The sequence below is a fragment of the Bufo gargarizans genome, chromosome 2 (assembly GCF_014858855.1).
Source record: "Bufo gargarizans isolate SCDJY-AF-19 chromosome 2, ASM1485885v1, whole genome shotgun sequence".
Lineage (NCBI taxonomy): Eukaryota > Metazoa > Chordata > Amphibia > Anura > Bufonidae > Bufo > Bufo gargarizans.
This window is the reverse complement of record NC_058081.1, coordinates 305,711,931-305,738,241: the sequence shown is the minus strand read 5'-3', so window position 1 is coordinate 305,738,241 and position 26,311 is coordinate 305,711,931. Positions and strand designations below refer to the sequence as shown.

Genomic DNA, 26,311 nt, shown 5'->3' with positions numbered 1-26,311 from the left:
GAAGCCGTGTTATGGAAGTATGAAAAGTACCATACATTGAGACACAGTAGGGGCACATTTATCAAGGCCTGCGTTTTAGACGCCAGTCTTAATAAACCCCTATAGCTGGTGGCGGATCGCAGAGTTATGACGAGACGCCGGCCTCTTCATAACTTCAGCGGATCCTCCGCCAGTTCTAAGTGTAAGATAGCTTCCTAGATGTCTTACATCTAGACAATTTTCTACGCCTCTGGTAAATCAGACGAGCCTACTGGACCTTCCCCTTCCTCGCCCATGCTGCGCCACAAATTTTAGACCTGACGTAAGTGGGAAAAAGTGGCGGATGACTAATCGTTGCGCCACCATCTGCGCCTGAAATACACATAATATAGGCGGATTTCAGTATAATAAATGACTCCCAGCGTGCCTAAGGCTCTGGAACATGGGACTATAGGGTGCTGCTATACAGGCTGAGAGCATATGGCACTGCCAACTGGAGCTTGATACTGACAAAAATAAAAAGGGCAGAACTATGATAGAAAACAAAACATGACATTGACATTGCACAGGAAGTGTACAAATGAATGCATGTGATATATTCCCAAGTCAAATACATGTCATTTGCCCGGCTCCAAAGTGTCCAGTCAAATTGAAATGTCTGCGGTATCAAGTTCCATAAGTATAATGGCTCCATTTGCAATAGATAAAACAGCCCCATATTAATCTGGGCTAAACATAAGGATGGTATGTCCTCTGGGAGTCTCATCCTTGGCCTTCAGGTGGGAGAAAATCTGGATACATTACGGACACGACTCCCTACCTTGTAATCAATCCAGCCATCCATTGACTAATGCAGGAAGCATTAACATGCCGAGCTATATTATTTATAACGGGGCGAGGAATGGCTTACAAAACCTTTTAAAAGCACATCAGCTATGTCTCAATCAGCCTTACCATTGATCTGCCACTTAGAAATACGAGCTTATGGGAAATGGAATTATTTTATTAAGTGCGTTTCATTCCAATGGCTTCTATTGCCTCATTTTCTTCGAAGAATGGCAATAATAAAAGTCATGAAATTATGTTCAGCATCATAGTTATTTTAGTTAAAAATTCCAATCTGAAAGAGCAATTTTTTTAATAATCTAGCAATCTAACTGTGGAAGTAAATACAACTTTGTGATTGCGGTTTAATTAAAGCAATCACGGAAGAAGATGACATTGATCTTACAGGGCCACATGCTGCCGCTCGTCAGGTTAACGGATCAATGGATGTTGTCATCTGCAAATATTCCACATACAATATTCCTTTATTTGCCCTGCCAATGTACATCCCACGTCTTCCTATTTAACTTATAATTCTGCAAATGTATTAACACCTCTATAGATGATTATACAGTATAGCACAATTACAAAAAAAATAATGAAATATAAATTTTATCAACTTGTGTTGGGTAACCTATAGGCTACATTCACACGACCGTAAGTGTTTTGCTGTCCGCAAATTGCGGATCCGCAAACCATGGATATCGGCCGTGTGAGTTCCGCATTTTGCAGACTGCACATGGCCAACGTTATATAGAAAATGCCTATTCACGGAAATGCCAATTGCGGACAAGAATAGGACCTGCTCTATATTTTTTGCGGGGTCGCGGAACGGCGCTATGGATGTGGACAGCACACGGTGTGCTGTCCGCATTTTTGGCGGCCCCTTTGAAATAAATGGGTCCGCACCCATTCCGCAAAATTGTGGAATGGATGCGGACCCATTCATACCATCATGTGAATGTACCCTTATGCTCCATTCACATGTCTGTAGTGAATTGCGGATCTGCAAATTGCGGATCCGCAATACACTCGGCCGGCACCCCCCATAGAACTGCCTATTCTTGTCCGCAATTGCAGACAAGAATAGGACATGTTCTATTTTTTTTGTGTGCTTTCCGCATCTCTTCTAGCCCCATAAAGAATGGACGTGTGAATGGACCCTTACTGTTATTATCATACTGAGGGTTTTTCCATTACTTTGAGGCTGTTCATAGTGTAGTTTAAAGGGAACCTGTCACCACCAAAATGCCCCCTACACCGCCCGCAGTAGCTCACAGCCGGTTACTAATGATGTTCATGGCTAGTTCTCCTGCAGGATCACAGGAAAACTATTTTAATCCCGCTTTGCGCTGTATGTGAGGAGTTTGAAGACCTTTTCCAGTTCCAGTGCGTCCTTTCTATGGACTGGTGCCCATAACTGAACTGTATATTCCAGATGAGGCCGTACCAAGTGGCGATATCACATCCCTGCCCCCCAGGTCCATGCCTCGTTTAATGCATGACAATATCCTGGTGACCATAGAAGCAGCTGATTGACATTGTATGCTGTCATTTAATCTATGATATACAAGTACACCCAATCCTTCTCTACAAATGACTCTCCCAATGTTACTAGCCCTGGGACATATGATGCACAAAGCTTGCTGTGCACTCTGCCTCTCCATTCTCCTTTCGTTAAAGTAAATCTGTCACCAGGATAATCGCTATTGAAGTAAAGCCATGGCCTGATAGCACTTAGTACCTTATTTCCAGATGTGCCTTTGTTCCAGCAATAGATGTTTTTATCCTCTGAAAATCCAGTTTATTTGGTATGCAAATGAGCCAGTAAGGTGCCCGGAGGGGCGTCACTCTTGCAGGCCCTAAGGCTATTGTAAGGCTTCTGGGGACCATGGCAGCCATGCAATGGTATGGTGGGGAGCCGATAAAAGAGAGGCAGTCCCCTCCCTCTGTATTTCCCTAAGATGCTGCGGTCAGCATTGACTGTGGTATCTAAGAAGTTAATCCGCCGGCATTGGCATTTTGAGTGATGCCAGCAGATACAGTAGAGGCCTGGCTGTCAGTAACAGCCAGGCCCCTGTACTGATCAAGTGAACAGAGTTCTTGTGACCGCTTGATCAGTGCGCCTTACGTGTATGGCGGATTTCAGGAAGTCACTTTGTGCTATATGCTCCAGTTGCTTACCAACATATTCTGCCTTGTTATACACATTGTGCTCAGTTGTTTTTGTCCGTCCTATAAACATTGAATGGAGCAGCAGGGCTCAATACTCTATTTTCCATTTCTGGTGATTGGTGAGTATCCAAAATTCTTTTTTATGTTGCCAAATTGAAAAAGCGGTAACTGTGATGTTCTCCAGTGGGCCAGTGCAAGACTGTCTAAAGTCAGTGGTTGGCAGGCCCTTCTAAACTTCTAGAAATGTACATGCACCTAATGTTGTACAGAAAAATAATGCTGTACCATGTTAGCCAGAAAATGTATGTCATGTAAAACACTTTTCTGTCAAAAAAGGAAAAATGTATTATAGCATTAATAGCTCTATTGGCAAGCCAGAAAAATTATATTTGCAAGATTTTTGAGCTTTCTGTTGCTCTTCTATTACGCTTCATAAATCTTATCTTTTGGCTAACCTGAAAAAATGAATCACTGAGGGAAGAGTACAATATTTAAAAGATGTTATACCAATACATTGTACATAGGGTTATACATCAGTATGATAGGCCTAAGGGTACTTTCACACTTGCGTTAAAGTTTTCCGGTATTGAGTTCCATCCTCGGCGCTCAATACCGGAAAAAAACTGATCGGTTTTATCCTAATGCATTCTGAATGGAGAGAAATCCGTTCAGGATGCATCAGGATGTCTTCAGTTCAGTCCCTCTTACGTTTTTTGGCCACAGCATCCTGCAGTTTTCTCTCCGGCCAAAAATCCTGAACACTTGCTGGAATGCCGGCCCCAAGTGTCTTTAAAAATGAGAAAAAAATAAATACCGGATCCGTTTTTCCGGATGACAACCAGAAAGACGGATCCGGTATTGCAATGCATTTGTGAGACGGATCCGCATCCGGATCCGTCTCACAAACGCATCCGTTTGCTTCCGGATTGCCGGATCCTCTGCCGGCCGGAATCCTCTGCCGCAAGTGTAAAAGTACCTTAAGCTATACAACTGACTTTTCTTGTTACAAGAGTAACAGAAAGCTCCATCTTCTCAATTAGACAATCTCATGTCAATCTATTTCCACTGCAGTTTAGACGTCCAGGTAGGCTGCCTCTAGTGGACACTGGTAAAAAGTCAGAAAAACAATCACTGGCTTAAGAAATAAATAGAGGAAGTATTCAGATATTTTATTTGAACATTTTCTTTAACATAATTAGATGCAGATTTATTGAAAAAATATTCTAAATATGTAGTATTATAATTTTGAACGCAAAGCAAGGCTTTAACACATAATAATACTTGTGGATAATAGAGAAAGAGATAATTACAACTGGGTCACATCATAGAATCATACATCATACACATTTAGGGGTCACATCATACAATTTAGGGGTGATATTTGTCAACAGAGTTTCATGTAAACCGCATCAATTCGCTCATCTCTTTATGTTATACTATAGATTTTCCGAACACACTGTGCATCACTAACTGTGCATACTGTAGATGGAGAAGGGCCCCTTTAGTTATTGGGCCACCATAGCAGCTTCTATGCCTCCTACCCTGGGAGTTACATCCATAATACTATGGCAAGCACATTAGAGCTTTGAAACTATATTAAACCATGTGAATAATTGGGTTCATTGAGTTGCAAATTAACAAGCAATGTGCTACAAAATCTAATCCAGGTTAGGTCCCTAGGCATGTAACAACATGGGCCCACTGGAGGATGCTTTAGTCTTCTAGGAGACTATTCCAAATGTGACTTCAAATCATTTAAGAGAGTAATATTTTATTTGTAGATTATTTTTAGAGATGCGATTTCTAAAAAAAATTTGATTCGGTTGCTTCGCCAAATTTTCCGTAAAGATTTGATTTGATCCGAATTAATTCATGGCGATTCGCGTTTAAAAAACAGCTATTTCCTAGCTACAGAGAGTCTGCATAGTGGTGTAGGACACCGTGCCTTGCAGTAACACGCATAAGGAGTCGGCTGTGGTAGTGAAACAATACTGTGAGTCAGTATGACATGCAGATGACAGGCGTCACACTTAGACTGCACACTTCACTTCTTTGGGCAGTTACGGGGCCAAAACTGACCAAATAACTCAAGTGTGAACTCAACCTTACAGGTCAATGTTATTGTCAGGTATAAAGAACTGTGCAGAGGCCCAAGATCCTACTATAGGAAGAAAGAGCGCACTTCTTTTACAGTCAGCTGACTCCTCATAGATGTCTACAGAACCTGTTCTATTAAACGCTTATTCAAGTAGAGCCCCCCGGACAGAGTGGAGAGGGGGTCAGCAGTAAGTTTGTATTGACGTCACTGATTATTTTGCCCTTCCTCTGATCCGTCAGAACAATAACACCCCAAAAAAGGATCCTGTCTGTTGAGCATCCGCCTTCACTCAGTCAGCATTTGGTCAGTAATCCATCAGTATTGCTAATGCCCCCCAAAAAACTGGAGTGGATCCAAAATAGAGATGACACGTGAATAGAATATTTGCATGTCTTCTGTGTTTTGTGCCCACTCCTGCTTTTGGCTACAAAATCATAAGCCAATTCTGATGGGACCATACAGGCCTTACATCTGTTACATAGACAGGATCCATTGTGCGTCTCATTTTTCTTTCCTTCTGACAGATCAGAAGAAGGGTCAAATAAATTATGATGTCGACCAGTCAAAAAAGGCAAAATAGTGGCCCAGTCATGAAGTGCGGAGGGTTGGAATAGCAGAGTGGCCCAATGACATAGTGTGGAGGTGGCGACAGCATAAGGAGATCACAGAGTGGCCCAATGACATAGTGTGGAGGTGACGGCAGCATCAGGAGATCATTCAGTGGCAAGTTGACATAGTGTGGAGGTGGCAGCAGCATCAGGAGATCACAGAGTGGCACAATGACAGAGTGTGGAGGTGGCAGCAGCAGCATGAGGAGGCCACAGAGTGGCAAGGTGACAGTGCGGAGGTGGCAGCAGCATCAGGAGACCACAAGTGACCCGGTGACAGAGTGGCGAGGTGGGTGGCACTAACAATACCCGCTAATGATGGTGGGTGTAAGGAGCACTTGGCATCAGATGTGTGGCATCAGGCGGATGGCAGCATCAGAATAGTAGCTAAGGCAGGTAGCGAGAAGAAACCGGTCTCTTTTGTCAAGGTTTGAGTGAGGTAGCATGGATGATCTAATCTGATGCATCAGGCATTGGTGGGTGGAAATCCTAGCTGATCCACGCCTGATTCATCTTGACAAAGGTCAGTCTCTCCACATTTTGGACAGGCGAGTTCTCCTTGGGGTAACTATGGCCCCTGCCGCACTAAACGCCCGCTCTGATGCCACACTACTGGCCGGGCAGGACAGCTTTTCCAGGGAAAACTCTGCAAGTAGCAGCCACAAATCTTGTTTGGCTGCCCAGTAGCCAAGTGGATCTTCAATGACGGGTGCACTTCAAGTATGCCAGCACCTGCTGGTTCAGGTTCTGCTTTATGTCTAGCTGCTGGTGAGTAGTTTCTTCACTATGCGGGTGAAGAAAGCTGCTCATCAGCGACTCTAGACTTAGGCTGCTGCTGATGGTGCTGGTACTGCTCCTGCCACCCCACCCCAGCAGCCATGGCAGTGGAACATGAGCGCAGAGGGCCCCCCTGGTCAGACCTGCGAGAGGATGGACGATGGCGCAGATAGGTAGCAGCTGACTGACTACATAGGATGTCACTATAGTAGTTCACTTTGTCCTCCCTCTCAGTGGGTGTAAAAAATACCCCCATTTTGGACCGGTAGCGAGAGTCTAACAAGGTGGAGAGGCAGTAGTCATCCCTCTGCCGAATGGTGACAATTCGTCTGTCACTACGCAAGCAAGTGAGCTTGCATTGGGCCATTTGCGCAAGTGACTCAGAGGGACTCCCTGCCTCCATCTCCACTACATACTGCCATGGTGTGTCTGGGTCATCTGCCTCACTTCCTCATCTCCCTTTTGCTCCGTCAGCTGTTCCTGCTCCTCCTCTCCTGTCACCTGTGTAGAAAAACCACCCATTTTGCTACATATTGCTTGTGCTCCAATGTCCTCATCCTCCTCCTCCAGTTCAGCCTCCACAGCGCTCATGTGGCTGTGAGATGTAGGCGCCACATCTCCAGTCCCCTGACCAGACAGATTTACCAGCATCTTTTCCAGGATATGAGTCAGTGGATTTGTTCAACCCCGCAGTCCTGGTGATTGACAAAATGGCCTCCTCAAAGAGCACGTGCAAACAGCAGGTGTCATGCATGAGCTGCCACTGGCTAACATCGAAGTTACACAGGGGAGTACCTCTGTCTGCCTGTATCATCACGAAATTGTTTATGGCCTTTGTCTGTTCGTACAGTCGGTCCAACATATGGAGGGTGGAATTCCAACGGGTGGAAAGGTCGCATATCAGCCTATGTTGGGGGACGCCGTTCTGCCGCTGTAGCTCAAGGAGGATGTGATTGGCGGTGTACGAGTGGCTGAAGTGCATGCAAAGTTTCCTGGCCATTTTTAGGATGTCTTGCAGATGGGTGAAAGATTTCAGTAAACGCTTGACAACCAGATTAAACACGTGCGCTATGCAGTGCGCATGGCTCAGCCCTCCTCGGCGCAGCGCTGACACCATGTTCTTCCCGTTGTCGGTCAGTCACCATGGTTCCGATTTTGAGTTGTCGTGGAGAAAGCCAGGATTCAATTTCTTAATGAAGGACGCAGAGCAGTTCTTCCCCTGTGTGACTCCGTTAACCTAGGCAAAATAGGTGCAGAATAGCGTGACACCGCTGTGCCCTGAACATGTCGGATACTGGAGGAGCACTGTGAGTTGTTCCTGCAGTGGAGGCTGAGGACAAGGTGGAGGATGAGGAGGCAAAAGCGGACATTGTCGCAGGACCAACGGCGTGAGAACGTGGAGGCAGAAGTGGCGTCACCTGGCCAAGTTGCTGGTTTGGTTGGGCAGGAACCACATTTATCCAGTGGGCCATAAAGGACATATATTGTCCTTGACCGTAGTTACAGCTCCACACACTCGCAAAACCAGCTCCCACGCCACTCTCCTCATCACTACTTGCCCACCTATCGGAGGAAGCGGCGGATGTCTCCTTCGGATCTTGGCTGGGCAGTAGCTGCTGACTGTCCTCTAGTAGCTCGTACTCGCTGTATAGTGGAGCTGAGCCCACAGCATATAGTACTTCTTTGGCTGAGGGAACAGAAAAGGACAAAGACAGGTTGAGGACAGGTGAGGGCACAGGGCCTGCTTCCAGGCCATGCCAACTAAGGGTTGTGTCTGACGAACCCACCGACTCTTGGCTGGAGGAGTCTGATGTCACTTGCGACGAAGTCAAAGATAAGTCAACCATTCTAGAACCGCTGGGTTGCTGGTCAAGACACGACCGCTAGCTGACACTGGGAGCTTAGGCCTCTCGAAGTGACCCCTGCGGCCACGCCCCCTTGCTCTGCTGCGACCTGTGCCTAAATTGCTAAAACTTGTTAGAGACCCAAAAGTCTTTTTAAGGACTATAGTTGTATCTGGCAGCAATATACACTCACCTAAAGAATTATTAGGAACACCTGTTCTATTTCTCATTAATGCGATTATCTAGTCAACCAATCACATGGCAGTTGCTTCAATGCATGTAGGGTTGTGGTCCTGGTCAAGACAATCTCCTGAACTCCAAACTGAATGTCAGAATGGGAAAGAAATGTGATTTAAGCAATTTTGAGCGTGGCATGGTTTTTTGAGACGGGCCGGTCTGAGTATTTCACAATCTGCTCAGTTACTGGGATTTTCACGCACAACCATTTCTAGGGTTTACAAAGAATGGTGTGAAAAGGGAAAAACATCCAGTATGCGGCAGTCCTGTGGGCGAAAATGCCTTGTTGATGCTAGAGGTCAGAGGAGAATGGGCCGACTGATTCAAGCTGATAGAAGAGCAACATTGACTGAAATAACCACTCGTTACAACCGAGGTATGCAGCAAAGCATTTGTAAAGCCACAACACGCACAACCTTGAGGCGCATGGGCTACAACAGCAGAAGACCCCACCAGGTACCACTCATCTCCACTACAAATAGGAAAAAGAGGCTACAATTTGCACAAGGTCACCAAAATTGGACTGTTGAAGACTGGAAAAATGTTGCCTGGTCTGATGAGTCTCGATTTCTGTTGAGACATTCAAATGGTAGAGTCCGAATTTGGCATAAACAGAATGAGAACATGTATCCATCATGCCTTGTTACCACTGTGCAGGCTGATGGTGGTGGTGTAATGGTGTGGGGGATGTTTTCTGGGCACACTTTAGGCCCCTTAGTGCCAATTGGCCATCGTTTAAATGCCACGGGCTACCTGAGCATTGTTTCTGACCATGTCCATCCCTTCATGACCACCATGTACCCATCCTCTGATGGCTACTTCCAGCAGGATAATGCACCATGTCACAAAGCTCAAATCATTTCAAATTGGTTTCTTGAACATGACAATGAGTTCACTGTACTAAAATGGCCCCTACAGTCACCAGATCTCAACCCAATAGAGCATCTTTGGGATGTGGTGGAAGGGGAGCTTTGTGGCCTGGATGTGCATCCCTCAAATCTCCATCAACTGCAAGATTTCTAAAGAATGCTATCAGCACCTTGTTGAATCAATGCCATGTAGAATTAAGGCAGTTCTGAAGGCAAAAGGGGGTCCAACACCGTATTAGTATGGAGTTCTTAAAGGGTTTCTACCACTTTGTTTTCACATAATTAGCTTTCAGACACTAGCGATCCGCTAGTGTCTGTTCTGCCAAACAATCCTGATATAATAGCTTTTGGGGCAGCCGTTTCGCTAAAAAAAGAACTTATATTGATATGCTAATGACCCTCTAGGTGCTATGGGGGCGTCATTAGCACCTAGATGATTGGTCTACCTTCACAAAATGCCGCCGCCCAGCGCGTCCCTCCAGCCCGCCCATCTCCTCTGGAATGCGATCAAGCGGACGAATTCTCGCGCGTGCGCGTCTGTATTCGGCGCATGCGCAGTGAATGTCCGACCGCTTTCTGCACAGACATCTCCACTGCGCCTGTTCCTCGGAGCACTATGAAGTCATCGGCGCAGGCGCAGTGGAGATGTCTGAGCAGGGAAGCGGTCGGACATTCACTGCGCATGCGCTGAATACAGACGCGCACGGCGCATGCGCGAGAATTCATCCGCTTGATCGCATTCCAGAGGAGATGGGCGGGCTGGAGGGACGCGCTGGGCGGCGGCATTTTGTGAAGGTAGACCGATCCTCTAGATGCTAATGATGCCCCCATAGCACCTAGAGGGTCATTAGCATATCAATATAAGTTCTTTTTTTAGCGAAACGGCTGCCCCAAAAGCTATTATATCAGGATTGTTTGGCAGAACAGACACTAGCGGATCGCTAGTGTCTGAAAGCTAATTATGTGAAAACAAAGTGGTAGAAACCCTTTAATAATTCAATTGCAATTGTTTGGCCGCTGCAGACAGCGACATTATCTGCGCTACATCTCCTGTCTAACGTGTGCGCAGCCTAAAAATATCTGTGACATCCAGTGTACTTTTTCCGTAGACGGTGTCTGCTGCGGACATTTACATTACCTGCGCTACATCTCCTGTATAACGTTTGCGTATCCGGAATATCAGTGACATTCAGTCTAACTTTTTTACTGCTGGTGGCAGCTACATTACCTGCGCTACATCTCCAGTATAATGTTAGCGCATACGAAATATCAGTGACATTCAGTGCAATTTCTTTCGCCGCGGGTGACAGCGACATTATCTGCGCTACATCTCCTGTGTAACGTGTGCGCAGCCTAAAAATATCTGACATCCAGTATACTTTTTCTGTAGACGGTGTCCGCTGCGGACAGTTACATTACCTGCGCTACATCTCCTCTATAACGTTTGCGTATCCGAAATATCAGTGACATTCAGTCTAACTTTTTTGCTGCTGGTGGCAGCTACATTACCTGCGTTAAATATCAGTGACATTAATTCAGTGTAATTTTTTATTAGGCGGTAATGACAGCAACATTACTTGCGCTATATCTCCTGTATAACATGTGCGCATCCTAAATATCAGTGACATTTATTCAGTGAAATTTTTTATTAGGCAGTGTTGACAGCGACATTACTTGCGCTATACCTCCTGTATAATGTTTGTGCATCCTAAATATCAGTGACATTCATTTAGTGTAATTTTTTATTAGGTGTTGGTGACAGCGACATTACTTGCGCTATACCTCCTGTTTAATGTGTGAGCATCCTAAAAATATCTGTGACATCCTGTGTACTTTATTTGCGCATACACTTACAAAACCTGCGCTACTATACATGTGACATACTTGCAAGCATTAGGGCTGCACGATATATAAAAAAAAAAATATCGAATCGCGATAATCGCCAAATGCGATATGGCGATTTGGCTGACCCGAAAATGCTGCGATTATATATGAAGGGGCCCCGCGCACATAACTGGCTTTGTGTGTAAAGTATTTTACTACTGTGTGAAACAAGCTCTCTCCATATAGCATCTTATGCTGGTCCCCCTCATGGCCCTATGTGTCCCCTCTCTCCTATTGATAAAATGGCCAGCCTCTGTACTCACTCTCACTATGAATGCACTGCAGCAAGCGTCAGCGAGCTGGCTGGCCGGCCGGCGCATGACTGACGTCGCTTAGTCACGCTCCTGCTTCCTGAATTCAGTGGGAGGAGCTAAGTGACGTCAGCCACGCGCCGGCCGGCCAGCTCGCTGCAGTGCATTCATAGTGAGAGTGAGTACAGAGGCTGGCCATTTTATCAATAGGAGAGAGGGGACACATAGGGCCATGAGGGGGACCAGCATAAGATGCTATATGTGTGTCTTATGCTGGTGCCCCTCATGGCCCTATGTGTCATAGCACACATCCCCTATAACAGTGCCATCCACAGATCCACCCCATAACAGTGCCATCCACAGGTCCCCCATAAGTGTCCTCCACAGATCCCCCATAACAGTGTCCTCCACAGATCCCCCATAACAGTGTCCTCCACAGATCCCCCATAACAGTGTCCTCCACAGATCCCCCATAACAGTGTCCTCCACAGATCCCCCATAACAGTGTCCTCCACAGATCCCCCATAACAGTGTCCTCCACAGATCCCCCATAACACTGTCCTCCACAGATCCCCCATTAACAGTGTCCTCCACAGATCCCCATAACAGCATCCTCCACAGATCCCCCATAACAGCGTCATCCACAGATCCCCCACATAACAGCATCATCCACAGATCCCCCACATAACAGGGTCATCCACAGATTCCCCATAACAGCGTCATCCACAGATCCCCCACATAACAGCGTCATCCACAGATTCCCCATAACAGCGTCCTCCACAGATCCCCCATAACAGCGTCATCCACAGATCCCCCATAACAGCGTCCTCCACAGATCCCCCACATAACAGCATCATCCACAGATCACCCACATAACAGTGCCATACACAGATCCACCCCATAACAGTGCCATCCACAGGTCCCCCATAAGTGTCCTCCACAGATCCCCCATAACAGTGTCCTCCACAGATCCCCCATAACAGTGTCCTCCACAGATCCCCCATAACAGTGTCCTCCACAGATCCCCCATAACAGTGTCCTCCACAGATCCCCCATAACAGTGTCCTCCACAGATCCCCCATAACAGTGTCCTCCACAGATCCCCCATAACAGTGTCCTCCACAGATCCCCCCACATAACAGTGTCCTCCACAGATCCCCCACATAACAGCGTCATCCACAGATCCCCCACATAATAGCGTCATCCACAGATCCCCCCACATAACAGTGTCATCCACAGATCCCCCATAACAGTGCCATCCACAGATCCCCCATAACAGTGCATCATCCACAGATCCCCCAAAACAGTGCCATCCACAGATCCCCCATAACTATGTCATACCCAGCCGCGTCAGCGGCTAGTATGGGAAAATCCAAGCAAATAGACCTCTAGCACAATTCTCTTAAAATATTGCATCGCATATCGTTATCGCTATTTTTAGGGCCCTAATCGCAATCGCGCAAAATTTCCATATCGTGTAGCCCTAGCAAGCATATATAATTTAATATGCGCAAGGCGAGCAGTAAGGGACGTGAAGTGGCCGTGCTGCTGATGGTGCACCCAGAGGCCGTGGCCCTGGGTGCGGTGAAACTGTGCCTGCTGCCAGAGCACAAGAAACACACTCATCCACGATACCTAACTTCATGTCCCAGTTTGAAGGGCGGCGTAGGACACCACTCTTGAAATCAGACCAGTGCGACTAGTCAGTTAGATTGCAGGAGATAATGCTTCCAGTCGATTAAGCACCACCCTGTCAGCCAAGAGTCTGGACAACAGAATCCTCACCCTGATACGCCTTCCACCCACCATGGAGAGTCTTGGCAAACAAGATCTTTTCATCGCCATTCCTTAATTTGGGCCTCTCGCCAAGCCCGCTTGAAGAGGGACATGAGGAGATCTTGTGCCCTGATTCCCAAAGTCTGGAGCATCCACAGTGAGAAGAAGATGATGGTGGGGAATGGCAATTAGTGTTTCACGAGGTGGATGATGATGATGAGACACACTTGCCAATAAGTCAACCGCAATTAGTGTCTCAAGAGGTTAATGATGAGGATGAGAGTTGTCAATAACTGAGGTTGTTGTTAGGTCAACAAGTCAGGAGGATGACCAGAGTGAGCAAGTGGAAGAGGAGGTGCTGGACGATGAAGTCACTGACCCAATCTGGAAAGGTGGCAAGCTGAGCGAGGACAGCAGTACGGAGGGGGAGGGATGCACAGCACCGCAAAAGGCTGGAAGAGGCAGTGGGATGGAAAAAGGGAGAAGGTGGGCCACACCAAACAGGCCCGCAATTGTTCCCCGGAGCACCCCCTTGCAGCAATCTCCCTTGCCAAAGGGTAGGTGTTCCACAGTCTGGCACTTTTTTGATGAAAGTGTGGACGATAAAAGAATTGTCATTTGCAACCTGTGCTGTACCAAAATGAGCAGGGGCGTGAACACTAGCAACCTCACCACCACCAGCATGATCCGCCACATAGCATCAAAGCACCCTAATAGGTGGGCCGAACGCCTGGGTCCACAACCAGTGTCTGTAGTTCACACCACTGCCTCCTGTTCCCCTGTGTTACATGCTGGCCAATCCCCTGTCCAAGATGCAGGCCCGGATGCCTCCTGCCATGCACCTGGACCTTCTCAAGCACCATCAGCTAGCACATTCACTTCTGTGTCCCAGCGCGGCATACAGATGTCTATACCCCAGGCCTTTGAACGAAAGCGCAAATACCCAGCCACCCACCCACAGACCATAGCACTAAATGCGCACCTTTCCAAATTGCTGGCCTTGGAAATGTTGCTATTTAGGCTTGTGGATACTGAGGCTTTCCAAAGCCTGATGGCGGCGGCTGTCCCGCGGCACGCAGTCCCCAGCCGCCAATATTGTTAACGGTGTGCAGTCCCAGCATTACACCAGCATCTGTCCCGTAACATTACCCGTGCCCTGACCAACGCAGTTATTGGTAAGGTCCACTTAACGACTGACACACCACGTGCTTTTGGCCAGGAACGCTACATTTCACTGACGGAACACTGGGTGAACGTTGTGGAGGCCGGATGCTACCGTCCCCAAGGATTGCGGGCCCTACTTCCATCAGGGTTTCCGCCGCCACCTACATTAGTGGCTGCAACCCCCCCCCCCCCTTCTCCTCCTCTGCCTCCTCCTCCATTTCCACCTCTGAATTCTCATCTTGCAGCACCAGTCAGTAGCTGGAAGCAGTGTAGCACTGCAGTGGGGAAGCGGCAACAGGCTATGCTTAAGCTTATCTGCTTAGGTGACAAACAGCACACCGCCACAGAGCTGTGGCAGGGGAGAAGAGACCAGACTGAGCTGTGGCTCTCACCACTCAACCTACAACTAGGTATGGTTGTGTCTCATAATGGCCGGAACTTGGTGGCGGCTTTGGAGCTCGGCAAGCTCACACACATACCATGCCTAGCCCACGTGTTCAACCTAGTGGTTTAGTGGTTTTTCAAAACCTTCCCCAATTTGCCTGAGCTACTGGTAAAGGTGTGCCGCGTGTGTGCCCATTTCCGCAAGTTATTGATAGCTTCCACAGGTTGACAACGCTGCATCAGCACTTGCAATTGCCAGCTCACCGACTGTTGTGCGACGTGAGCACGTGCTGGAACTCCACGTTCCACATGTTGGCCAGGCTTTGTGAGCAGCAGAGGGCAGTAGTGGAATACCAGCTGCAACATGGTCGTCGCCTTTCCAGTCAGCTTCTGCTCTTCACAAGCAACGAGTGGGCATTGATGTCTGACCTCTGTGAGGTTTTACGCAACTTTGAGGAATCAACACAGATGGTGAGCGGCGATAATGCTATTATCAGCGTAACCATGCCACTTCTGTGTCTACTCAAACGCTCACTGCTCACAATTAAGGCGGACGCTTTGCACGTGCAAGAGGTGGAAATAGTTGAAGAAAGTACACAGGGTGATAGCCAGACCACCCTCAGTTCGTCTTCTCAGCACGAATTGGATGAGGAGGAGGAGCAGGAGACGATTGCCTCCGTTACAGAGGGTAGTACCCATGGAAGTTCTATTCCATCTGTGGATGGGTAGAAGAGGAGGAAGAGGATGAGGAGATTGAGAGTCATCCTCCTGATAAGGACAGCGAAGTCTTGTCTGTTGGGACTCTGGCACACATGGCTGACTTTATGTTAGGCTGCCTTTCCCGTGACCCTCGCGTTGTACACATTTTGGCCAACACCGATTATTGGTTGTTCACCCTTCTCGACCCCCGCTACAAAGAGAACTTCTTATCTCTCATTCCTGTGGTGGAGAGGACGAGCAAAATAGTGCAATACCAGAAGGTCCTTGTGGAAAAATTGCTCCAAAAATTTCCAGCTGACAACGCTGGCTGCAGAGTATGTAACTGAAAATGCTGACTGGTTGACTCTTATAAAAATGAAAAAGGCCTGGATTGCCCTGACTTCTCTACTCCACCAGAGGAAAGCGGCTGAACATAAAGGCACTCTAAATGTATTCCCATGCACCCCTTTCACCACTAAAAAGGGTATATGGTTCTGTCTCCCTTTTCTCATCCTCCTCCTCCATCATATCAACATGCTTATTAGGCTGCCAATAATGTTTTAGAGGGTCACCAGCAGGCCCTCGCCCATAATGTTTTTGAGGGTCACCAGCAGGCCCTCAACCATAATGTTTTTGAGGGTCACCAGCAGGCCCTCAACCATAATGTTTTAGAGGGTCACCAGCAGGCCCTTGCTCCTAATGTTTTTGAGGGTCACTAGCAGGCCATCATAATTTTTCAAGGGTGTGTATGATGCCCTCCCTTATGTGTAATAAAGGGGGTATTGGAGTGCCGGTTCCTTGTAATTTTTGGCAGCCTTTTCACTTAGTGCATCTGCTTTATGAGTGTAGGAGTCCCACTACCTGAACAATTGGACCACAATGTGAATGAGGCCCTCCTTTATGTGATATACAGGTTGTATCGGAGGGCCTCTTTCTTGTAATTTTTGGCAGCATTTGCACTTTATATACAATTAAATATACAGGAAAGAATGTTTCCTAACAATTTTTCATCTAAAATTGATTTTATCTTCGGTTTGGTGCGTATTATTGTCAGTCTGTAAAAGTGGCGTACTACTTGGACAACATCGTTCCCAGCAGCGACCTGGGAGTCCAAGATGCATCCAGACATCCTCCCAATGCTGTTCCTGAACCATTTCAGTGGTGTTTCCATCAATTTCTGACCTTTTACTAGGAACCAGACACCCTCACCTCTTCAGAGCAGGTTTAATGCTTGGGTTCTCCCATTGACTTCCATTGTGCTTGGTGCTCGACCAACACTACTGCTGACGTCTCTCCCTGCACTAAGTACACTGGAAAATGGCTGAATCCAAGATGGCTGAGGCTATTTATAGGGATGTGACATCACAGGGCTGGCTGGCTGATGACATTGTGAGTGATCCCTCATTCCCAGAGTTCATTGCTCCATGTCCTAACATGTGCAGCAGGCTTTTTAGGAAAAAATGCGATTCGTTACCACGAAGCGTGAGGAAATTCAGACTCGGTGCGAATCGAATAATTCCTGAAATTCGGATCGAATTCCACTTCGTCAGCTTCGATTCGCTCATCTCTATTTTAAAACTGATAAGAAAATCCCTTAAAATTTGGCTTTGATTCAGCCAAATCGGTTGAGTGATTCAATTTAGGTCCAAATTAGAGATGAGTGAATCCATTTATTAGAATTAAAACCCGACCTGCATTTTTTAAATAATTCTGATTTGGTTGAATCAGTATTTCTTAAGATTCATTAGGGTAGAATTTTCCCAGGGAAAGGGAGAGAGGAAACTCAAATGCAATTTGAATTTTTACTAAATTGGGTTCAAATTCAATTTGTTTAGAATCAATTCAATCATATCTATCTACAAATGTATTTTATAATCACTAGAGGTAGATAAGTGAATGGGTTCAAAATGAATCAGATTTGTTATTAATTTGACAAAAATTCTAGCTCCAAACAAATCCCAAGTTTGGTGATTCGTTTCAGACCTGCCATTTTAAACTTAAAGGGTAACTGTCATGTTTTCATCAAAAAATCTATTTTAGCATATGTTACTGCTACAGCAGCATTATACATAAAGCAATCTTTAGTTTCTTCACATACCACTGTTTTCCTTGAGTTTTTCCCTTAGTTACGGCTGTTTAAACATTTTGGGGAACTTTCACACTTGCGGCAGAGGATTCGGGCACGCAGTTCCGTCGCCGGAACTGCCTGCCAGATCCGTCAAAACGTATGCAAACTGATGGCATTTGTCAGACGGATCAGGATCCTGATCCTTATGACTAATGCACTGAAATGCCAGATCCGTCTCTCCGGTGTAATCCGGAAAAACGGATCCGGCATTTATTTTTTGTCACATTTTTTGCAGTCTGAGCATGCGCAGACAGCAATGCCGGATTAGTTTTGCTGGAAATCTTGGCGCCGGATGAGGGATTAAGGCATTTCAATGGGAAAAAATGCCGGATCAGGCATTCGGCCAAGTGTTCCAGAATTTTGGACGGAGATAAAACCGCAGCATGCTTCATCCTCCATTCAGAATGCATTAGGATAAAACTGATCAGTTCTATTCCGGTATTGAGGAATACCTACTGTAGGACGGAACTCAATGCTGGAAAAGAATAACGCTAGTGTGAAAGCACCCTAATATGAGGACCTTCTCAAGATGGCTCCTCTGCCAGTTCTCTGAGGCCAAAACTGCTTTCCCTCACTTCCCATACACACTTGCTGTAGCCAGCAGCTCCCTGCCAGCCAATCAGATTAGATTACTGAGAGACACGCCTCCTCACTCTGAAGCCTAATGCAGACATGCAGTGTGGAAGACCGCCCCTCTGTCTACCTGTCTTCTTAGCCAGAGACAGACAAGCAATAGCAACTAGCAAATAAAATAAATATGACAGTTAGCCTTTACATTTTCAGTATACTATTAAGGAAAACAGGGCAGGGAAAAAAGGAGGATCACACAACCCAGGTAGAGGTCTTGGGCAGCAGGCATGCCCACATTGCCTTGCAGTCAGCCTGACAGCCAATCAGAAGGGAGGATATTGGCTGGTGCATCAGGCACTATATTAGCTCCCAAGCAGAGACCCTATTCTTAGCTCAGCCACTAATGTGATATGACATGTCTGTCACAGACAAAGCAATTAGATATATAAGATAGCCATTCTTAGGGTCTCACAGTGACAGTGTTAGGGCTCATGCACACGACCGTATGTATTTTGCGATCCGCAAAAAATATGGTTAACATCCGAGTGCATTCAGTATTTTGCGGAACGGAACAGCTGGCCTTTCATAGAACAGTAATGCGGACAATAAAAGGACATGTTCTATTTTTTTGCGGAACGGAAATACGGACATAAGGAAACAGAATGCGCACGGAGTAACGTCCGTTTTTTTGCAGACCCATTGAAGTGAATGGTTCTGCATACGGTCCGCAAAAAAACCCGGAAAGGACACGGAAAGAAAATAAGTTTGTGTGCATGAGCATTTAGATACCCTAAGTAGATGAAGTAGATTTCATTACTTGTTAGGGTCCATTCACACGTCTGTATGTGTTTTGCAGATCCGCAAATTTCTGATCCGCAAATCACGGACACCGGCAATGTTCGCTCCGCATTTTGCGGACCGCACATCGCCGGCACTCTCATAGAAAATGCCTTTTCTTGAACGGATAAGAATAGGACATGTTCTATTTTTTTGCGGAACGGAAGTGCGGATCCACAAATGCGGATGCGGACAGAAAATGATTGCGGAACGAATGCAAACCCATTTTGCGGACGTGTGAATGGACCCTTAGAAAGACAGGTTTTATCATTAGGGACAGCATATGGTAAGTTAGTATATCGTGTATCTGTTACAGCCAGCCTGGAGTTCTTCATTTACAGACTGTTCAGCATGGCACAGGAGCCTTTAAAAAGATAGTTCTCTTGCTTTATGTGCAGGAACCAGCTTAAAAAAAAAAAAAACTGTTGCAAAGCTTCTACGGTTAATGCTTCATTATGCCCTCTAGGAGCCTCTAGATATGATGGCAACGCCCCTGTTGGCTCATTCGCATATAATAAAGCATAATATTTCTCAGTAATGTGGACACATGAGAACATTGGACCGATACAGATGCCTTCAGCGGCCAAGTGCACATGTAGGCTACTTTCACACTAGCGTTTTTTGCGGACCCGTCATGGATCTGCAAAAACGCTTCCTTATTGTGTCTTCTAGAGCCATGACGGATCCGCCTTGAACACCATTTAAAGTCAATGGGGGATGGATCCGTTTTCTATTGTGCCAGATTGTGTCAGAGAAAACGGATCCGTCCCCATTGACTTACATTGTGTGCCAGGACGTTTGGCTCCGCTTCGTCAGACGGACACCAAAACTCTGCAGGCAGTGTTTTGGTGTCTGCCTCCAGAGCGGAATGGAGACTGATCGGAGGCAAACTGATGCATTCTGAGCGGATCCTTTTCCATTCAGAATGCATTAGGGCAAAACTTATCCATTTTGGACCGCTTGTGAGAGCCCTGAACGGATCTCACCAACGGAAAGCCAAAACGTGAGTGTGAAAGTAGCCTAACAGGTCAACCAGTGTCATAGGTACAAATCTGCTGACGGAAGCCCTGTAAAAGTTCTCATCCATATGCTGCGGAGAGAGTCTGCGTGGGTACACACACATAACCTGACGTGGTGCAGATTCAAAATTGTTAGCATGTCAATTTATGTGGATATCTGGCACAGAGCTCACCCTATTCAATGCAGAAGGTTAAATCTGCAACAAATCCACATCTTTTCCATACCAAAATCTGCAGCAAAAACCGCACAATTTGATGGGAATTTTGCTAATGCAATTCTAAGCCACCTAGAAGAGTATGGTTGTTTCTTTATGCGTGGCCGTACCCTGAGGCAAAAAGCTTCAGTAAACTTCATCTGACTCAGGCCTCATGCACACGACCGTTGTTTTATTCCGTGTCCGTTGTTCCGTTTTTCGTGATTTTCTGCGGATTCATTGACTTTCAATGGGTCTGTTGAAAACTCGGCTAATGCACCGTTTGTCATCCACGGCCGTGATCCGTGGTTCCAGTTCGTCAAAAAAATATAACCCGCCCTATTATTTTCGCAGAACACGGTTTGCGGCCCCATTCAATGGGACCGCAAAAAAAAGCGGAGGCACACAAGATTGTCATCCGCGTCCTGTGCGTCCGCGTCCGTTATTTTCCTATCATTTGCATGGCAAACCTGACTTAGACTTTTTTTTTACTTTCCTTTATGTCTGGTGGTCCTCCAAAAATAAAGGAAGACACCCGGAAACAAAAACGGAAACGGATCATGGAACAACGGAACCCCATTTTGCGGAACGGAACACAACAACGGTCGTGTGCATGAGGCCTAAGGCCGAATGCACACGGCCGTGTTCCGTGGCCGAGAGCGGTCCGTGGTATGCCGGGCTGGATTCCTGTTCAAAGCAGGAGCGCACGGCGTCATTAGTTGCTATGACGCCGTGCGCTTAATGCCGCCGCTGCTGTACAGTAATACATTCGTATAGATCATACCAGTCTATTACTGTAGTGCAGCGGCGGCATGAAGCGCACAACGTCATAACAACCAATGACTCCGTGCGCTCCTGCTCTGAACAAGAATCCAGGCCGGCATACCACGGACCGCTCTCGGCCGCGGAACACATTCGGCCTTAGGCCTTGTTTGGAAACTGCTTCGTATAATTCGTACATTTTGATATTTAATTAAATATCTAGCAAACAGCAAAAATAGTGTAGCTTATTAACCGCATGATACTTCACTATATTCTCATTATTTCTAATTTATGCAATATTTAAGCATGCTGTAAGGGATACTGAGGAAAGGACATTTCTAAACTGCAATAACAAGATAACAAGGCAGAAAAACCCTTTGGGAAACATTTCAGTGACTGGATCTGATCCTCATCCCTGTACTGAACATGCCGCTCCTGTATGGCTGGCTGAAAGGTGCTTTAACTGCAGTCAAAAATAAATTTTAGGTCTCATATAGAGTCAAAAGGTGCAACTTTTTATATAGAAGAAAATCAGCATAAATTGAATGTCATATTTGTCTTAACTACAACTGATGTAGTAAAAAAAAAAAAAAAACTTCTTTGGTGGCAAATATTTTTTTGCTAGATGATTAGAGATGAGCAAATCAAATATATTCAATTCACCGGCAAAGCCAAATTTCTTTATTCTTCGTGGTAGCAAATTGATTTAACCTGAAAAATTACCTCCTCCATTTGCTCACAACAGGCCAGGCACCACCATCTTGATTAAAGATCCCGGCCGAAATCCAGGCCGAGCAAGATCTTGCGCAACATCTTCAAGCAAGATGGCTGCAGCTGGCCCATTGTGAGCAAATGGAGGCGGTAAGTATGATTACATTTTTTTATGTTAATTTTAGGCCCCCTGCACACGAACGTGTGCACCCCGTGGTCGTTTTGCGAGTCTGTGGGGCAGCCGCAGCGGATCGTGGACCTATTCACTTTAATGGGTCCACGATCGGCCGTTCCGCAAAAGAATAGGACATGTTCTATCTTTTTGCGGAACGGAAGTACGGGACGAAACCCCACGGAATGTGTCCGCATCCGTGATGCACAATACCCATGGAACGGCACCCGTGTATTGCGGATCCGCAATACGGCAATGGGAAGCACACATTCGTGTGCAGGGGGCCTTACACTGTATTATTACTGCGATCATGTATGAACGCGGTATCTGAGGGGTACAATGATGGGGGGCAGCGCTATAGCAACTGCCTGTCATTGCACCCCCTACTTACAAAAAATGTGCTTTGTGATGAAGTACTTTGCCACAAAGCAAATCTTTTTGCAAAATTCAGGCGTAGCAGCCAAATCAAAATTTCAAAAACTTTGCTCATCTCTATTGATGATTCTGGGGTTTGTTTTCACATACAGTATTTGGGAAGTCATTTTTCCCCTTAAAATCGACCATTCTTGACAACTAACTACTCTGACCAGGGGACTATTACGTTCCTTATGGCTTTTGTTTCTTACTAACTTCTAGCAACAGTGACGCACATATGAACATATATTTTTGACCGTTTTTTGCTTGAAAACACGTACAAGTAGAGCAGGGGTCATCAACCACCGGCACTCCAGATGTTAGTGAACTACGAACCTCAGCATGCTCCCGTAGAAGTGAATGGAGCAAGCTGGGAGCTGTAGTTTCACAGCTGGCACGTGGGAGATTGCTGAACTCTGAACCAGACGCTGTTATTGATAGGAAGAAACCACCAACTAGGCCGAATTTAGCATTACTCCCATTGTCCCTTCATATAGAAAAGTGCTCCTTGCAGTCGTTCTGTGCTCTGGTGGTCCTCAGTTGGAAATTCCCTCTATTATTCCCATAAACCCTAATAGGGAATACGAAAAGAGGTTGCCTAATATAGGTAACCACTGCAGATATCCACTTTCAATGTGTTGACTAGTTTTTAGTTTAATCAACAGTTTTAACATACTTACCACTAAAATCACACTCGATTGTGGAACAGGAAGATTTTCCACTTCAACATCTCGATCCTCTGAGGCCAGCAGATTCAATGGCTGGTCGCGAGTTGATCGAGGGAAAGCTGAGCTTACAAACTTGGGGTCAATATATTTACTGATTTTCAAGTGGGAAGAATGAAAATTGTGTTCAGGCTTTTTCTGCCTTTCTAGATCCAAACTCTTTTCAATACTTTGTACATGACTGTAAATGAATCTGGGTTTCCAGGTCCTCTTCTCACGGACTGCCAAGATATGATCATGGTCTCCAGAGAAGCACTCTGTTGGAACAGAAGAGGAAATCAATGACATATTGTGCATTAAATATATAAAACTAAAACAAAAAAAATAAAAACAGGAAGGAAAATGTCAGAGATTGAGGAGATTGTGAATATTTGTAGTCATATAAATAGCTGTGTAAAATAAACTGAAATGGGTTGCCCATCTTGTGGACATTTTATTTGCCTTTCCCCCACAGTGCGTTGGACCTGTTTAAAACTCCCCTGCCCTCTGCTGCTTCATTCCAGCTCTCTGGCTCCATTCAGTGGTCTTCTGGTCCAGTCCTATGAACAGTCGAGAACTGGCCTCGGTGTATTTAATTTTTGGTAACCCTTCCCAAGGGTGCATGTACATGGAAGTATTGCAGCTCCTTATGAGTTTCCTCTCACGGATCTGTTGTTCCGTTTTTTGTTTCCGTTTCAGTTCTGCTTTTCTGTTCCGTTTTTCCATATGGCATATACAGTATACAGTAATTACATAGATAAAATTGGTCTGGGCATAAAATTTTCAATAGATGGTTCCGCATAAACTGAACGGATACGGAAGACATACGGATGCATTTCCGGATGTGTTCCGTTTTGTTTGCGGACCCAATGACTTGAATGGAGCCACGGAACATGATTTGCGGGCAATAATAGGACATGTTCTATCTTTCAACGGAATGGAAAAACGGAAATACGGAAACGGACTGCACACGGAGTACATTCTGTTTTTTTTGCGGCACCATTGAAATGAATGGTTCCATATACGGACCGAATGCGGAATGCAAAAAACGGCCTGTAAACGAAAAAAATAAACGGTCGTGGGAAAGAGGCCTAAATCGTTGTCACATAGATGCACCACAGAGAAGTAGCTTTGCATCTAGAGTACAGAGGAGTAGGTGCTCTATGTGCTACTTCACGGCTCCAGCTCTTTAGTGTACATGAGCACCTTTGGAGCTCGTCCACACATGGCAGAAACGCGTTGGTTTTTCTTCTACAATATGAATGCTATGTGGATGAACTCTTACAGTAAAGTCATGAAAAGACATCAAATTATTTCATTTTTAATACACAATATCTTATCACTGGAAATGAGGGAGATACCCAACAGTGTTCTGTACCCATCTGATTTATATTTCTAATATATTTATGAGTAACCCATATTATGGCTTTTTTATTAAATAGAATAAAAAAACTTATAATGAAATTCTATTCTTAGCAAGTCATCCGGCCTTTGAGAATGATTTTTGAAACGCTAACGGGTACATGCATAACAAATTGCTTTAATAAATGGCTGTCCTGTAACAAAACCATAAACTGTATCCGCTTAGCTGTTACTATAACGTACAACAATTAGACTATAAATACTATAGAGAGATGCATTTTCACTAAGTGTGCCCATGAATTAAACATAGGATCTGTGAAGACTTAATATTACAACAATTATATGCATAAATTGGACTGAGAAGATTCTATTGTATTGAATGTGCAGTGACACCTTAGGGGAAATGCATCACATGGTTCCTAATGAAAGGAATGGACTGCCCATGTAATGCATGGACGTGCTGGGTCCTCCAGAGATAGAGACACCCTTTGTAGCTACTACAATTGTGAGAAAATAATAAAATAATGAATACTCACTTATTCATTCCCAATGCTTGCAGAGCCACTGCCTCAATTCTCCATGCTGAGCTTTTTTGCTTGGCTGTGGTGATGATGTGTCCATATACTCCATGTGAACCCTGTAGCCAATGCCTGGCCTCAGTGGTACTGCTAAGGACAATGATTGGCTGCAGCGGTGTCTGGTGTTGTATATGGGCGCATCATCACATGGTGGTTTAAGCAATGGGGAATGAAATATGTGAGTCTACCACAATTACTGCGTGGGGGACATATTTTAATTATGCGGACACCCCCTGTAAGCCAGTTTAAGGTGGGCTTTTTTTTAATCATGTCACATAGCGCCTCTTATAAAGCTTAGCCTGCTCTGTATGCATGTTGGTACTTGCATTCCCTGAATTCAATGGCACCAAAAATGATAGAAAACCAAAGGGGGCCCAGCATGCATGTGGACCCTAGACCCCTGAACTTCATGGTCGCTGTCATGGCACATAACAGGTAGAATTTAGTGTTAGGTTCTTGTCTTACAGAGATCGCCTTGACGTGTGGCAGACGGGCCCAAATAATTTTGTACAAAATATATTTGCCAAGCATCTCTAATTTATAAGCAAAGAATTAGCAATATAATAAATTTTTGTACTTTATTTGGTTTGCAGATCGCTGGATCGCTGTTGCATTGTATTTTTTACTTTGTGTTTTCAGCCACGGCGACGTGCACCTGCGCATTGGGATGTGCTGACTGACCCCCCTTTTTTTTTTTTTTTGCACATAGCGCCTCTTGAGGAGTGATTTGTAAAGTGACAATGCCCACACACTTAAGAAACTTGACACAAGCTCACAGAATAGCTACATTATCTGAATGTTTTATAAAATGAAAGATTGATTGCAGCCCTGTCTCTGTGAGAACACAATCCGTTTTCCCTACCTCCTTACACCCTGTCAGTGGCAGAAAATAAGATTGTTTTACCACTGTAATGCTATAAAGTACAGGTTGTGTGAGGATACAAATCTTATGAGCCATTAAATCTGAGTAGTACAACTGACAGAAAGACGCATTGTCCTTCAGGCACATTATGACCCTATGGTGAATTTAAGCTTAACTCTAAATGACAGTTAACTGAACAGTTGGAAGTCACAAAGGTGCCCCTTCAAGACATTAAAAAGGGGCCATGTAAAATAAATAAATAAATAAAATTAAAAAAAACTTACCTACCGTATTTTTCGCCGTATAAGACGCACTTTTTCTTCCCCCAAAATGGGGGAGAAATGCCCCTGCGTCTTATACGGCGAATGCAGTCAGTTTTACATCGCTGGCAGCGATGTAAAGAGAGCGAGGACTCGGGGAGGGACTGG

General features: G+C 45.5%; 1 protein-coding gene across 1 annotated transcript in view; it reads right to left on the bottom strand.

Annotated features, from left to right (window-relative positions):
* PTPRR (protein tyrosine phosphatase receptor type R) overlaps positions 1-26,311 on the bottom strand; it is a 205,206-nt gene that overhangs the window by 165,474 nt on the left and 13,421 nt on the right. Inside the window, exon 2 of the mRNA XM_044277148.1 lies at positions 23,058-23,359. Coding sequence (XP_044133083.1) covers positions 23,058-23,359 — 302 coding nt within the window. The remainder of the gene's footprint in view (positions 1-23,057; positions 23,360-26,311) is intronic.